This window comes from Poecilia formosa, unplaced genomic scaffold (assembly GCF_000485575.1).
Source record: "Poecilia formosa unplaced genomic scaffold, Poecilia_formosa-5.1.2 Scaffold48, whole genome shotgun sequence".
In the NCBI taxonomy this organism is placed as follows: Eukaryota; Metazoa; Chordata; class Actinopteri; order Cyprinodontiformes; family Poeciliidae; genus Poecilia; species Poecilia formosa.
Window position 1 is genome coordinate 489,293 of NW_006799987.1, and position 16,447 is coordinate 505,739.

A 16,447-nucleotide genomic window follows, 5' to 3' on the forward strand; every position below is an offset into this window, starting at 1 on the left:
TGAAATGTGTGGCATGTGTTAATATTCATGAAAAATGAATGACCTCTGGTTGATACTCAGAAAAAAACGACAGAAACTATATATTTTATTATAAAATTTAAAAATATCTATAAATATTTTTGTTTTATTTTTATTTTTTTTAATGTTTGAAGATTGCATGTAGGAGGAAAATAAACAGTCATTGATGGCGTGAAGGTTTCAGCACCGCGGACAGCGACTGGCGGCGCTCCTTACTGATCCTGCGCAGTAGGAACTTCATTCAACACAGTTAAATTTATTCCTCCTGAAATTTTTCAATGCGCTTTTTCCGGGAGCTTGTGTAATTGACTAAAAGAAGGTGATGTCTAATTGTGAATTGGATGAATAATAAATCTAAAAAGTGTGGCATGCATTTGTATTCATAAAACATGAATAACCTTTTATTGATTCTCCAAAAATGACCAAAGTTACATATTTTATTACAAAATTTCAAAAATATATATAAATATTATTTTTTTAATAGCTTAAAATGGTGATTATTTCACCGGTAGGAGGAAAATAACTCTTTCTATACCAATTAATGGAGTGAAGTAATTTTTTGAATATATATATATATAAATATATATTTTTGTTTTATCTTTTTAATAGTTTTAAAATAATGATTAATTTGCCTATAGGAGGAAAATAATTCATATTATTCAAGACCCAGCTCCTCCCACACAACTTCCCCACTCAGCTCCTTCAGACTAGCCATCAGCAATTAGCAAACACCTGGTGGAGCTGAGCTCATTACAGGAGCTACTTCTCAGTGAAACGCTGGTAAAAACATTAATGGGTTAACATAGGAGCCATGTTGTGTTGTCTTCCTGAAGGTGGAGTTTCAGAATGAGTGGGAGTTTTTAAAGAGACAGAGACCCCATTTCAAGGTGTTGAGTCAGGAAGTAACATTTCTGTTAAGTCATATCTGATATACATAGCATTTTTATAACAACTCAAGTTAACATAGTAACTTGATTGTGCTATAAAATAGCGCTGTGTCTGGAAAACATACAATAATACCACCCCTTTAGGTGGTTATTTGGTGGAAGAATCAATGTTGATGGTAGAAATGGAGTGAAACTGACTGTCACCGTGAAAACGGTTTGTTTTTGGTGGATTTATGTTTGCTTGAAAGAACCAACTTCTGTCCTTTATCTGTTGTGATATATATATAACCTATTTATTTCTTTATTTTTACATATACATGTTAATACTTCCGCATTAGATACAGAATAATGTGTAAAGTAAGAAAAGAAAGGTGGTAGGATTAATAAGTTCATTCTTCTCCCTACCTGCTTCTCAAATGGTTTTCTAAATATATAATCATATTAGAATCATGGATGTGAATATGGTTCAGATGAAGTAAAACTAATGAAATTTGCACCTTCTGCTTATAATTTGTTAAAAACATTTTATGAATCTCCTGCAGGATCTTTTCTGAGTTCAATAAGTTCAATTTCTTTTCAAAGGAAAATTTTGAAAATCAAGCTAGAAATGATAAAACAGAGCAAAATAAATTCATAGATAAGTAAAGGATTATTTTCTGAACAATTTATTGCAAACAAATAATTTTGTTATAAACTGTCCAGGGAGGAAGTGACATCACTGGTTAGAAAACAAACTTTAATGGCGTTTCTTTCAGTTGTGGGCACAAAAAAAATTACATTTCTGAAAGTAATGAAGAAAATAAAAAGCTCTGCGCGTTTAATCAAGCTTAAAAAACAAAAAAAGTCCAAGGTAAATGTTGAAAATAATCCAGATTAAACTCAGTTTGGTTTGCAGAGACGGACCTGCAGGTCGGCTCTGAGGGAACGGCGGCTCTGGAGTTTGAAGCGGTCTGATGCTTCCTGGCGCGGCGGCGTGTTTGTCTCTGCATGGCTGAGTGTTCCCGGGGGCGGATTACACAATCATTTCCAGGTGTCGTGCGTATTCGATGACCTGCTGCGCCAGCTCTGTGGAGGGGATGGTCACCTCCTCCATCCGCTGCTGCTGGGTGGTGAACGTGTAGTAGCCGTCCCGGTTCTGAGTCCAGCCTCTCTGAGGACAAACGGGACAGAAACCTCATCAGGTCATTCTCTTCACAGCGTGTGAAAAGACCTTTCTGTCCTCATTAATGCAACATAAATGAGATACATGTGAAGTTTAAAATGAGGAAAAAATTCAGGTTTTTCCGTAACGTAAAATGTTTGTTTTACCTTCTTGGCGTAGTCTGTCATCTTTTTGGGCGAGTTGAAGAAAAGAACTCTGGTTGCTTCACTGAACTGGATCTGTTCGTAGGCCTTTTCTATACAGCCCGCAATCTCATCACTGCAAGAGAATTAATACATTAACCTCAACAGGGCTGAAGCTGTTAATCGTAATTAATCGATTATTTAAATAATTATCAGCCAATTTAGAAAACAATTAATTATTAATTGGAGTATAGCGACTCAAAAAAAGCCATTTGCTGACAGAACACCACAATCAGAGCTGTAATTAAAACAAAAACTGTACGAAAAATACATTTAAAAGATAAAAAATCTCCTTTGTCTCTAAATATTTTCTAGCCAGAGCTCCTCAGTTTCAGTTTCACCTGGTTAAGATTCTGTAAAATGCTCCTATTAAACATCTTTTGTAATCCTATTATCAGTCGATTAATCCAAAGATATAATCAATAGATCAGCCCGACACTGTATTGATGTGTTAAACTTTTCACATGTTGATGTTAGAAGTAATTTTTAGCTGCCGATTCATTTTTTTTATTACAAAAACATAAAGCGCTCACTAAGGGAATGTTATGTTGTTGCATTTTAGGCAATAAAATGTTAATTTTCTTATTTGTTCTTCTAATATTGTATAAAAAGCTTAAGTGGTCTAATGAAAAATAAAAAATCTGTAGAATGTGTTTTTTTTTTTAGCACATTAATCGATTAATTCTCAGAATAATTGATCACTAAAATAAATATTAGCTGCAGCTGAAAGTGGCTCCATAAAAATAAACCTTCAATAATATCCATTAATTTACTGTTCAGCTCTTCCTTCCTCCCAGTAACTCTCTCCAGTTCATCGTCATGAACACCACTGACAACAGTTTTCAGTGTGGAAGCTGTTACTGAGTGAAGAACAGTCAGACCTAGTCATTAAGAATGAAATAAGAGATGCAGGAAGCCACCAAATTCATGGGTTCATCTGATTCTTACCGGATGGTGTCCAGCAGAATATCGATGAAAAAGTTGTAACTCTCAGCTGGGATGTTTCCTTTGGCGAGGAAAACCTTGTTGTAGCTTCCCTCCATCAGGTACTGAGACGACAAGAGAGGAAGGATTAATTACTCAGATCAGGTTGGGTTGTTGTGGACATGGTGTTGGAGGGAACAACATTTTAGAAACAACACATCCACCAACAACAGGCATTAGATCCTGAAGCTGTTTTCACACACGGAGCTCGTCTCTGTGGAAGTTCATCTTTAAATCTTTTACATTTTTACCTGATTATACATGAAAATGAGCAAATACATTTTACTGAGACACGGAATAAAACAGGCCATGAACCAAACCTGCTGATGCAGCGATACTTGTGTCACAGTATGAAGAGGAAGATCGAATAATTACAATCTGTAGCAGATTTACCGAACCTGATGAATCTGCATAAAGCTTAAAAATGACCAGCTGGTAAAAAGCTGCAAACAGATTTTGATTAATTTCATCTGATGTTTTCACACATCAGGAATATCTGAGGCGCTTTAAAGTGTGTCAGGATAGAAGAGAACATTTAAATGTGTTTTAGTTGAGGATGTTACACAATTTATATTGTTTTACATTTAAATAAAAACTGTCTTTTTTCTCTTTAAATAAAAGGAAAAATGTGAAAGAAATATTTTTTTTAAATAACAAAAATTATTTAAAATTATTTTTATTTAAATAAAAACAAGGAAAACTTTATTTAAATAAGTGAAAAAAACTTTAGGTAAATGTGAAAGTTATATAACTTATTTAAAAACAAAACTGCTCTTTATTTAAAAGATTAAGACAAACTGTACTTTTAAAAATAAATTGTTTAGATAAAAAAAGAAATAGTTTGTTAAAATAAAAGACAACCAGTTTAGTTAAAAGAAAAACTGTTCATTTTGTAAATGAAAGCTAAAATAATTAAAAACATTCTTTGTAAATAAAAGAAAAAATTAAGCTGTTCTTTTTGTTAATAAAAAAATTCAAACTGTTCTTTTTTTCAACATAATAAAAAATAAACGTTATTCTACTTGTCAGAACAGATTAGATAAAAGTTTAATTCAAAGTCTGTAATTAATAATGTTACATTTGGTATTCTATCTTCCTGCTGCTTCCAGGAATAAATGACCCCACCTGTTCTAGAGAGACGGGATGTTTGATGTAAATGTTGGTCTGAATGTCTCGAGCGCTCAGTCTCTCCAGCTCTGTGTGAAACTCAGACACTCGATTCTGAGAGAGCAGGAAGAGCAGGTTGAGTCCAAGCAACTGGTGCATATAGGCGGCTGCAGGAAGTTCATCCCTAAAAAACGACAAAAAAAAAAAATGTTACAATAGAAACACAAGAATTCAGAATAAATTCTCACAAGGAAGTAAAAGACAAAAGATGGGACATTACTTGTAGTCAAAGTAGTAACACTTTAGCTGAGCCATATATCGCTCAAAAGACGGGATGTCTTTCTTCAGGATGCTCCACAGCGCTCCAATCTCAAGGACATCCCCTGAAACACCAGTCAGTTCTGATTAAAACTAATATTTCATTATAATGTCGTCCATGACAGCTGGAGCTCAACCCGATTCTGTTTACTTACGAGCTAAAATGAGCTGCTGCTTTGTGATCGCAGAGCCACTGGTAGGTAAAAAGTTCAGCTCCAGCAGGGAAACCTGCAAAAAAAATGATAAGCAAAAGATTGTTTACTTCAGTTTTTGTCCAAACAAATTATATTTCAACTGACTGAGTTACTATGTTATTATAATTTGTGTAATCTTTTCTTTAACTAAAACCTAATTTTAAAAATCAAAGAATTAAAAAGTGTACGGAAAATAGCACAAAACGAACCCAACGGACTAAATTACACAATCGACTCAAAAATAGACAACTGCCAAGTAATAATAACAAAATCATTTTTAAAATGCCTGCAAAATAACTCCAACAATCAGATTTTTTGTTATAATCCCATATTTAATCAAAAGGTACATTAATTAATTTTAGTGTTGAGCTTTTATAGTAAAATGTTCCATGCATGTATAAACGCTTTTATTGTTTAGTTTTGTGTAATTTAGCATTTAAATGATCTGTACAAGTAATAAAATATACATCTTCTTTTAAATATACGAATAATTATTCCATATGTATGCAGATTAGATTGTTTTTAATGCCGAAGCTCCTCAAATAGCATATTATACATTTGTTTATCGAGTTGTAATTAGAATTTTAAAACGATTTTTAAAATGCCTTAGCATAAAAATACAAATGAAAGTTATTACAAAAGTAAATAAGACTAGAATCAAACGTAGATAATCATAACTGCAAAACATTACCTATGCTAAGCTTAGCTCGACTGTTAGCATGCTAGCTATGTTAGCTAATAGCGCTTCAGCTTCAGTGTCGAAATAAATCCCGATTTTACTCAAACAAAAACAAATTAAATAAACCAGACAGATCTGTCACCTTCAGCTTGCTCAGAAGGTCCCCACATTTATTCAGGTTCGGGTTTTTCTTGTTCCACTCAGCTTTCAGAGTCTCATACAGCCCCGCAGTCTCTTTCAACGCCATGGTGAGTCTGCAAAATGTACGACACCGGGCCAGTCATACGTTAGGAGGCGTTGCCAAGGGCAGCATGTAACTGACGGGTTGCTATCAGCTCGGAACGTTAAAACAGTCCGCCATATTGGGAAGGGAACCTGACAGGTCTGTTGATAGGATGTTGACAGGATCATATCATATCATATCATAAATATAATACAGTACAGTACAATGCAATATAACACAACACAGTATAGTATAATATAATGTAATAGAATATAATTAATAGAATAGAAAAAAGGGGGGTCAAAGTCACAAACATCTATTGTGTAGACACACTATTTTTGTGAGACGCAAGTAAACAGTTACAACTGTTTTACTGTATCTATCTTTTTGCGTGCATTTATTGCCAAAACTCTATTTCGTTGTTGTCATATTTGCAGCTCTGCAAAAGTATATCAACCAGGTCTTACTTGAAAAAGATATTTCTAATCTCAATGAGACATGCCTGATTATATAAAGGTTACATACATACATACATACATACATACATACATACAGACATACATACATACATATTTCCATTTAATATCTCTAGTTCTGTGGTCTTGCCTCTGAAATGACATGGGGTCTTGATCATTGTCACACAGTAACAGTGTTGTCTGAATTTTAATAATTTCTTGACGATCCTACTGTACAATTCAAATATAATGTGTTTAAGTTGCATCATGGCAAATATGTAAATGTAATTGCCAGTGATAATGGGTTACATGGCAGAACTAATAAGTCACACAGGTTAGTTCTTCATATTTTTATTGTGAGATTTTCGAGGAAACTGGAAGTCAGCTTAATTTCTTGTAGTACAAACCTCTGCCGGCAGGTGGCTGTAATGCGCTGTAAACATGGCTGCCAAGCCTTGTTAAACACGAAGAAGACGCTGATGACGACTGTTCAGCCAGTTGATCAAGATGGCGGCGTTCGGCGCAGATCGGTGGCTGAATGACTTACCAAATCATACTATTTTCAAGAAGATACGAGAGAGGCTGGACCCGGAGTCCGAGAGAAATGAAAAGGAAACGGCCAAGAACCTGACGTTTTGTCTGGGTGGAGACTTTTTCCTGTGGAACGACTCTGAATGCGTGTTTTACACCACCAACCTGCGGCAGTTGAACTCCGCGGAGTCCGAAAGCAGCGGGAAGTACCAGACGCTCCAGTGCATCAACCCACCTCTGTTCCAGGTGTGCCAGCTGCTGTTGAGCCCCACGCAGCACCTCGTCGCGCTGGTCGGCCAGAGAGGGGTTTCGGTTCTGGAGCTCCCTCAGCGGTGGGGGAAGCGGTCCGAGTTCGAGGGCGGCCGGGAAAAGATCAACTGCAAGACCATCCCGGTGGCGGAGCGCTTCTTCACCAGCTCCCCGTCGGTGAAGCTGCGACAGGCGGCTTGGTACCCGAGCGAAACCGACGAGCCCCACCTGGTTCTGCTCACATCCGACAATACCATCCGATTCTACGCGCTGAAGTCGCCGCACACACCGGCTAAAGTGCTGCCCGTGTCGCAGTCGGAGGATGAAACCAGCAGCCTCCACCCGCCGGTTCGCTCCTACGCTGCATCTCTGGGAGAAATAGCAGTCGCCTTCGACTTCGGTTCGGCTTCCGGTCCTCCGCGGCAACTGGCGGCGCAGTGCTCCAAAAACCAACCGTTTTATCCCCTCTACATTCTCTATGAAAACGGGGAAACCTACGTAAGCTACACCAGCTACGCAACAGGTCTCAGCGTGAGCAAACCGGCCGGACCACTGCCTATGTATCCCGCCGCGGAGGATAACTACGGCTACGACGCATGCGCAGTCCTGTGCCTACCATGCGCCCCCAGCATCCTGGTGATCGCCACGGAAACGGGGATGCTGTATCACTGCGTGGTGTTGGAGTGTGAGGAAGAGGAGGAGTGGATCCGAGGCTCGGAGGCGGTTCCGGCTCTCTACGTGTTTGAATGCGTGGAGCTGGAGCTCATACTCAGAGTGGCAGCGGAGGAGGACGAACCGCAGGAATTTGACTTCACCTGCCCCATCAAGCTGCACCGGGACCCGCTGTGTCCGCAGCGGTACCACTGCACCCACGAGGCTGGGGTGCACAGCGTGGGGCTCATCTGGCTTAACAAGCTGCAGAAGTTCATCCAGTCCAACGAGGAGGACAAGGACAGCCTGCAGGAGCTGGCCGCGGAGAAGCGCTGCATCGTGGAGCACATCCTCTGCACCCGGCCGCTGCCCAGCCGCCGCTCGGCTCCGGTCCGCGGCTTCCTCATCGTGTCTGACCTCTCTCTGGGAGCCACTATGATCTGCATCACCTCCAGCTATGAGTGCATCATGTTGCCCCTGCTCAGCTCCATTCGCCCTCCCTCTCCGCCGCTGCTTTGCTCCGATCCGGGTCCCGGTTCCGCCAGCTCGCCCCTCCGCGGCCTGGCTAGCGACTCCTTCGAGCAGCACATCCGTACCATCCTGGCGCGGAGCTCCAACAACCCCATGGTGCTGAAAGCTGGTGACAAGGAGGCGTCCACATCGCCAGCGGAGCGTCTGCAGCTCCTCAGCAGAGCCACGCAGGTCTTCTTCTTTTTCTTTGGTTCTTAATGGCAGCTAGAATGCATCCACCAATAGCTACGTCTCCATTAACTATAAGACGACGCAAATGAAAATTAGAAAATAAATTTGCTTAATGGAAACACTTCAATTTCGCGAAAAACTCTTGTTTTTCCATACAGAAGTTTTTACGCTAGTTTAGGTGTTTTTTTCAGCCATATTGAAATAGTTATTTTTGCAAAACTGCGTCATCGGAGTCATGTGATCAACAGCCGGATGTTACCACTGGCATAAACGACGAAGGCATGATTGATATGTATTTCAGTAGCTACCTTACCATCACAAATGTGGGAAAATCTATTTGGCTAATGTTGAAAAAATACAATTTTGCATCAAGACATAACATTAAAATCTCAAACTTATATAAGAGGAAGTCAGTAAAATACTTTAGTAAACAAATATAACTAAAATATCTTGTACATATTTTCTTTAAAAGTACTGATGTATAGTGAGAATTTTAACCCTGCATGCATCTTTTAATAAAAAATATTAGTAACATAACCAACATAAAATCTAATAATTCATAAAATGTGATATGTAGGTCCAAGTATTGAAGTACATGCACTTATTCTGCAGGAAAAAGTTTAGGATTACATGTTTAATGTAAACGCAGATAGTGTCTTAATAGGATGATTCTCATTATGCCCTTCAGATTTATCCAATGGTTAACCATTGATTCTGCCATGCAGGTGTTCCGGGAGGAATACATCATGAAGCAGGACATGGCACGTGAGGAGATGGAGAGGAGGGTGAAGCTCCTGACGAGTCAGAAGGTCAAGCAGGTGGAGGAGCTGGCGTCATGCCGAGAGGAGAGGAAGAGTCTGACGGAAGCGGCGGAGAGGTTGGCTGACAAATACGAAGACGCAAAGTATCGTCAGGAGGCGCTGATGAATCGGGTGAAGAAGGTTCTGTGCAGCCTGCAGAGTCAGCTGCCCATCCTGTCCAGCAGCGAGAAGGACATGAGGAAGGAGCTGCAGAGCGTCGGCGACAAGCTCAAACACCTGGACAACTGCATCCGGCAGGTGAACACCAAGCTGGAGTACCAGAAGACGCAGGTGGACAAGGAGATGTCCGCGTCCAAGATGGCCGTCCCACTCAGCGCGCAGCAGAAGAAGGTGGTCCAGGACGTCCTGAGGGAGCAGGGACAGCAGATCGGAGACATGATGAAGCAAATCAAAGACATCAAAAATCATTTCAGCTTCTAAACACTCCAAGGATGTTTCAATGTTTTGGTTTCACTCACGTTTCTGTCATTTGTTGAAAAGTGATGCCAGAAATTACAACCATTTTCCCCACAACTACATATTTTTTAATTATCATGTGTGCCATCTTTGTTCATTTCAGTAACTAAGAGCAGTGAAAAGACATGTAAATACATTAATACTGAAGAAAAATTACTATTTTTGATGTGACTTGTTAACTTTTAGAATGAAAGAAATAAACTTTCTTACAGTTTTCTTCTGTTCTTGCTGAAACATATAAACCACTTCTGGTTTTGACTGTTTATAGACACACATATACAGGATTTTCTCCAGAAATCTAGCTGAGCCTGGTGGTAGGGGCGCTGGGCTGGTTCACTGTTTCTGTGTTAAAACATGTGAAGTTGACAGAAAATGATGGAAATAAACTATAGAAGTTGATTAAGTAAAATGTCATTATAGGTTTTTTATGTAAAATGTAAAAAATAATTTAAATGACAATTAGCCTGGTGGGAGGCCAGACTTATGATACTCTGGGGGAAATCCTCTAAATATATATATAGTATAAAGTACTTTATTTACACATCAGACTTCTTAATCTGGGATCAGATTCTGAATTTTGTACCACAAACAAGCAAATGCGAGTTAGTATGACAATAAAAGATGCTATATGATTATGAGGCATAATCTGAAAAAAAAATGGAGCTCCTCTGCCTTCTGGTGTGCTAACTAGCTAAGGTGAGCCTAGCGTTGTTAATCACCTCTAATTCGCTACTTTCTAACAGCAGAACCTGTCATGAATCCTAAGGCTAGTTAGCATAGCCATTGATCAGATAAACTCTTTTCCTGTAACTGTAAGTTGTTTCTCCACCGTTAGCATATTTAGCAGCACATACATAAGGATGATTGACAATTCAGTGAATCCAGAAATTTACTCAAGTTAAAGTAGCAACAGTTCATAATAAAGTTACTCAAGTAAAAATACTTCTCAAAGTAAAATGGTTACTCAAGTAAATGTAACTAGTTACTACTGAACTAAGCTCATATTAAACTCACAACATGGTGACAGTTTTAACAGATATGCAAAAAAAATATAAAAGTTATACACTGCAGCTTTAAAGTGTAGAAAAAAATATCAAAGATTAATCACTTACTAAATTATTAGCATATCTAGGGGCATTACAGAATTAAATATCTGACACAGAGGAATCCAAACTTTTGTCAAATGGGCCGAAAGGACTCAAGGGTCAAAATAAAAGTTTTTTTAAATTATAAACTAAACTTAACATGCAGTACATAAACAAATAAAGTACCCATCCATCCATCCATTTTCTGTACACCCTTGTCCCTTAGTGGGGTCGGGAGGTACTGGTGCCCATCTCCAGCTAACGTTCCGGGCGAGAGGCGGGGACAGGTTGCCAGTCTGTCACAGGGCAACATAGAGACAGACAGGACACACAACCATACACACACACTCACACCTATGGAGAATTTAGAGAGACCAATTATATATATATATATATATATATATATATATAAGTTTAATCAACTCTAATGAATAAAATCAGGACTTATGACACTTTTTCTTTGAATTCATTAAAAGCAGATTTGGTGAAACAAAGTTGGCTTTTGAGTGAAAGTCTCTGGTTCTTGAAGAAAATGCAAAAGGAGAATCCTTTGTGTTAAAGCCAATATTTTCTATTTTAAAAGACTATTTTACTTGTTTGTGATAATTTTGCTTAAATTTCTTTTGTTATTCTGAAGTCAAGGGCCACACACAATCAGTCCTGTGGCCGCAAATGGCCCCCGGGCCGCACTTTGGACACCCCTGATCTAACAACTTTGACTTATTTTCTGGTTAAAACTCGTTGACATGTATAAAAAGGAAAACCTTCCTCCACCAGATGTCGCTCCTTCCCCGCAGAAGATGGCCGCCGCTCTGCTTCCCCCGCAGCTTTGAGGAATTCCCCGCATGTCCGCTGCTGCGTGACGTACGAGCGGAGACCCCGGTTTTGTTGAGTAAGCTCTGCTGTTGGGGTCATCTGCTGCAACCTGCCTGTTTCTCCCTCTGTTGCTGCAGTTTTGATCTGGCCATAAAGCAGTTTAAATGATTTAAGACTCTTTTCAGTCAGGCATTGTTCGAACTGCCCCGGAGATTTTCCTTCACTCTGCTTTCTAAACACGCTTAAAATACACAAATAAGCGGAATTTATGACCATATAAGGTTCGTTTCTGCTGGATTTTATCTTGTTTTGCACATTAGCTCAGATTTTCCTTCTCAAAACATACAGTGGAGGGTGTGGTGTTCTTCCACTCAGACCCTTCAAATAGGGAAATCTTTCATAAAGGTACAGTGGGAGCTAGCGGACCCTAGGAAAGAAGATATTAATAACTCTCAGGACCGGCCCACAGCATTCTTCACATGTGAGTCACTGTAAGCCAGAGAGCAAAGGGAGGAAAGCGCTGGGTTGCCTGTTTCTCATTTGAGCTTGTTTCCACTCAGGAGTGGAGCGTCATTAGGAAACCTCGGAAATCCTCGTGGTTTTCCGCGGGATTCTCGTCTGGTTGCTCATAGTTACAAAGTTTAAACCAACCAAACAAAACAAAACAAAACAAACAAACAAACAAAACAAGACGGCCAGTCATTACTGTAAGAGCATTAGAGCAAAACTTAGCTGAGATGAAGTTGAACTAATACAGTATGAGAGAGGGAGGTAAAGGCCTCACATTATGGCAAGCTGTTATAACATAAAATCGGTCTCATCACTCAATGCAAAAACACAAAATGTTACCAAGTATTTTTGCTCTAGTTTCTTGCGTAAATCTCTTATTAGAGTTGGTGTAAGCCAAAACTAGCTCTTGTGAGCTTGTTTTAAATAAGTATCGATTTTTAAAAAAGTTGTAGTTCCACTTTAGATTATTTCACTTATGATGCAGAAAAAAATGTCTTACATAAAAATAAAATCTGATAATAAAACAATCATTATTGAGGAATTATTTACTTAAAACAAGCTCCTTTAACTTTCTGTAATATCACCTGCACGTTAGTTTTGTCTTATTTCAACTGTACTAATATATTTGCACCAGACTAGGTTTTACAGTGCACTTACAATCCAGATATCTGAAATCGTTTTATGACTATAAACATAATAAATTAAGATATCTCTAATCAGATTTTGACCAGACAAAATAACAACTTGAGATTACTGACAAGTACAAATGATGTCAGATTTACCATTACTTTGTATGGAAGCTTTAATTCAAGATATTTAGAATTAATTACCGAGTACCCGAAACATATATATATTTTAGAAACCGGCAATTAAATTATGACTAGTCATAAAGTAAATTTAAGATATGTCTGACCAGTTCGATTCTAATTAAAGAAATCTTAAATGTGTGTAAAATTCTGCAGGCATCTGTTTGGACAGCTCAGTGACTCGCACAATTCTTAATTCAGATGTCTAAAATGTAACTTTGACCAGTCATATTTACATTTGAGATATCTTAGATAGTAATTATGGATGTGAGACCCTTCATTCAAATGAAGTCTTGAAAAAAAAAAATAGTCAAAATGCAACTGAAGATATTTTTGAATTATTATTCTTACTTAGAATGTGAATGCAGATATAATAATTTACCAGTCAGGATAGTAAAAATGTATCGAGTAAAAACACATTTATAGATACCTATAAAGTAATTATTGAGAGTAATGGTAAACTGATTTTATGTTAAAATGGCTTGCCAAAGTGGAACAGCGGTTTGGAAAATGGTGGTACGGGGACTTGGCAGCGGAGAGTGTGAGTCATTGTTTATCTGGCCTGTCACCAGGAGACAGAAAAGGCCTGATGGGGAAAAAAAATCAGATACACTCAGCTCTTAGTTTCTTCATTTTAAAGCTTTCTTTGTCCACAGCTTGCATAATAAGCATTCATGCCCTCTGAACCTGAAGACAAATGTGAGCAAAGTAGAAAGAAAGTGATCAGTAGTTTTCTGAATCGTTTACCGATCAAATATCTACTAGCAGAAATGGAAAAAGTGGAAAAAACTAGAGGAGAGCAGATTGATCCAAAAAAGATCCATATATGGAGATAAATTGAGACCACAAAATTAGTTCAAAATGAAAAAAAAAAAAAGAAACAGAAAAAAGTTCTTGAATCTTAAAAGTAATTTTGTATATTTTTTCCAGTTTTGAATCTTTTTATTTTTAGAACAAACTTTATGGCCCCATTTTAGCTCCATATAAATACTTAAATCCCAGATTCTGTCTTGATAATTGTATTTTTGCATTGTAGTTTCTCAACACCATTGTAAAAAATATTTCACTTGATTTGCACTTTATTTAGAAAACGGTGCTCAAAATGTGTTTTTTCTTTCTATTGTTCATGTTTATCTTTTATATTTTGTAGACAGTCTTTATCTAAATTCTGTCCTAAGTTTTAAAAAAATAATTCAATGGAAAAATCACAAAAACACCTTTAGTTCCAAGTATATTATACTATTCAATGGCTGCTATTATCGGTATCAGCAATATTTGCTTACTTGGTATCGGTTAACTACCAAAATATGCAAATATCCACCTTTTTGCTGCAAATATATGGAAGGTGAAGAATGCCAAATCACAATAAATCATGGAACAATTATAATACGTAATAAAAAAATTTTATAACTGGAAATACAAAAACAATAAAGTGTAGAATTCAACATATATGCCTCAATTAAGATAAATTAAAATTAAATTTGATTTAATTTTAAAAACTAGATATTATTTTATGATTTATTAAATTATTTCTTGTTCATTTGCTAACTTCGCCTGCCAAACTCAGTGGGCGGGATTAGAGGACACCCTGATGTCTGATTGGCTGCTTCAAACAGGAAGTCAAGACAATTTCTTCCAGGTTTGTTATAAACGAGTCATTATCTCTGGATAGGAACCGACAGGCTCTACTTTGTGTTGCTTTGTCACTTAAAATCACAAGAAAATACATTAAGGTTTGTAATTGTACTATGACAAAACGTGAAAACACTAATACTGCTAGAAACATGTCACAGTCAAGGAATTTTATTTGTTTGCAATAATAGTAAACATACAAACAATGGTGGAGCAGTGTACAGTAGTCAGTAATTTATCAGTCATTCAGTCTTCTTTGAATCAAAGCATGTAATGTTCTTTTATGCAACCTGCTCCTGCACATTAAAAGCAACAGTTAAAATACAAAAAAATAAAAATAATACCATATAGAGTTTGCACAAAACCATGAGAAGCATCAACGTGAAATACATTAGATTTGAGCTGCTTTCTTTTTATAGAAAATGCTATAAATGCATCATGTGAGCTAAGCTGGTCCTGGAAATGTGGGAGGAAAAAAACAGTGCCAAGCAGAATAACTTCACGATGAAATTACCACTGAGAATCTAACGTTTACATTTAAAGACTATACTTTTCTAATAAGAGCTCTCAAAGTTTTTACCTTCTGCAAACACGAGTGGAAACATTTTCAAAAGCTCGTTTTCAAGAGCAGAAAGAGAGGAAGCAGCCAAACTTGGTAACTTACAGGAAGCTACGCTTAAATAAACTATGTTCAGCTGCGCCAGAGTACAGTCAGTCTCTAGGAAATTATACAACACTGTGCAAAAATGTATTTATGTTTTGCCTCCATGCAGCCAGACTTTTCTGTTCTTTTAAAGTACTCTAGTTAGTGGATTTAAAGGCTTTCTTGGGCTATTTTTTGTTGTTCTTTTTTTTCAGATGCAGGGCGATGTCGCCATAAAAATCTACAACAGAAGAAAAGTCTCTATATTTGTCACTTATTTTGAAAAAAAGTCATTAAAGGGACCTAAAAAAGAAAATAAACAGTGATACTTCCAGCCCAGTCTGCTCATCCTCACTCTTAGCCACACCCCCTATCTCTTGGCTCCACCCCTCCATATCTTAGCCCCACCCACTTCAGTGGAATCTTTCCTAATTTGCTTAGGGGCAGAGCTAAGCTTTCACACATTGCAATAGTTACATTTTAAGTAATTAAAGATTTTAAGTAACTTAAGATTAAGTTAATCTGATTTAAATTCTCATTTTAGACCCTATTTCCTTTTTTCAGCTATATTTCTAGTTTTTTGTATTTTTCTTTAACAAATGACACAACATCCCTTATTGCATTTATTTTAAAGTGTAAATGCTGTGGCACCTCAAGAAAACCTCAGGGTGGCATAGCTAAACAAAAAAAAGACAAAAAAGATACATATTCTTGTATGTATTTCTTATATTACTATTTTTTTTAAATTATTTTCTTAATTTTATAAATTTATTTATTGAGTTTTAGGTATATGTTTCTATTGGAGAAGATGATGCCTGAACATGATTCTCTGGGTGGGGCCAGGGAGGTGGATAGCAGTTTTGAATAGGGGGCCACGTCCCCTTCTCACCCCCCATTTGGGTTACCACTGTTAGGTTGATAAACTTAATTTAAATTATAAAATGGAAGTCTGACACTTTAGAAGGCACATCTTTTGCACAGCAATGTAGATAAACATTTTTATGGGGTTGAGGAGATAAGTACAACAGAGAATTAGGGCCATACTAAGGAAAAATAAAAAATAAAATTACGGGAATAAAGTCATAAAATAACGAGAAAAAAATCATAATATTATGAGAATAAACTCATAGTATTACGGGAATAAAGTGAATTTTATTTTGAATAAGGTTGAAATAAAATGAGAATAAAGTTGAACTAATACAAGAAAAAAGTCATAATATTACGAGAGAAAAAAGTCATATTGCGAGAAAAAAGTCGTAATAATATGTAAATAAAGTTGAAATATTATGAGCATATATTCGTATTTTTCTTAGACTAAAGTCGAAATATTTGTAGA

General features: G+C 37.2%; 2 protein-coding genes across 4 annotated transcripts; one reads left to right on the plus strand and one right to left on the minus strand.

Moving 5' to 3' along the window:
- Nucleotides 1-1,549: 1,549 nt before the first annotated feature.
- psmd8 (proteasome 26S subunit, non-ATPase 8) lies at nucleotides 1,550-7,057 on the minus strand. Of its 3 annotated transcripts, none has more exons than XM_016671730.1 (8): nucleotides 6,976-7,057; nucleotides 5,674-5,785; nucleotides 4,814-4,886; nucleotides 4,621-4,723; nucleotides 4,359-4,524; nucleotides 3,198-3,298; nucleotides 2,214-2,325; nucleotides 1,550-2,051 (listed from the first exon to the last, which is right to left on the minus strand). In XM_016671730.1, the coding sequence occupies exons 2-8, from the start codon at nucleotides 5,776-5,778 to the stop codon at nucleotides 1,986-1,988; spliced, it is 726 nt and encodes a 241-aa protein (XP_016527216.1). In that variant the 5' UTR covers nucleotides 5,779-5,785; nucleotides 6,976-7,057; the 3' UTR covers nucleotides 1,550-1,985. The 3 variants fall into 3 exon arrangements, with proteins under 3 accessions (XP_016527216.1, XP_007552396.1, XP_016527215.1); XM_007552334.2 differs by having other exon boundaries at nucleotides 1,550-2,055; nucleotides 6,976-7,042; XM_016671729.1 differs by lacking the exon at nucleotides 6,976-7,057 and adding an exon at nucleotides 6,617-6,692 and having other exon boundaries at nucleotides 1,550-2,055.
- Nucleotides 6,629-9,835, plus strand: nup88 (nucleoporin 88). The gene is made up of 2 exons (XM_007552333.2): nucleotides 6,629-8,342; nucleotides 9,068-9,835. The coding sequence occupies exons 1-2, from the start codon at nucleotides 6,717-6,719 to the stop codon at nucleotides 9,581-9,583; spliced, it is 2,142 nt and encodes a 713-aa protein (XP_007552395.1). The 5' UTR covers nucleotides 6,629-6,716; the 3' UTR covers nucleotides 9,584-9,835.
- The last annotated feature ends 6,612 nt before the right edge of the window (nucleotides 9,836-16,447 follow it).

What these genes read in the sequence shown, in the direction of transcription:
- psmd8 (XM_007552334.2), bottom strand. Translation starts at nt 5,778, where the DNA reads ATGGCGTTGAAAGAGACTGCGGGGCTGTATGAGACTCTGAAAGCTGAG. An exon ending in GCAGCAGCTCATTTTAGCTC is followed by an intron (nt 4,724 to 4,813) that starts GTAAGTAAACAG and finishes CTGGTGTTTCAG; the next exon opens with GGGATGTCCTTGAGATTGGA. An exon ending in ATTCTGCTGGACACCATCCG is followed by an intron (nt 2,326 to 3,197) that starts GTAAGAATCAGA and finishes ATTCTCTTGCAG; the next exon opens with TGATGAGATTGCGGGCTGTA.
- nup88 (XM_007552333.2), top strand. Translation starts at nt 6,717, where the DNA reads ATGGCGGCGTTCGGCGCAGATCGGTGGCTGAATGACTTACCAAATCAT. An exon ending in TCCTCAGCAGAGCCACGCAG is followed by an intron (nt 8,343 to 9,067) that starts GTCTTCTTCTTT and finishes TCTGCCATGCAG; the next exon opens with GTGTTCCGGGAGGAATACAT.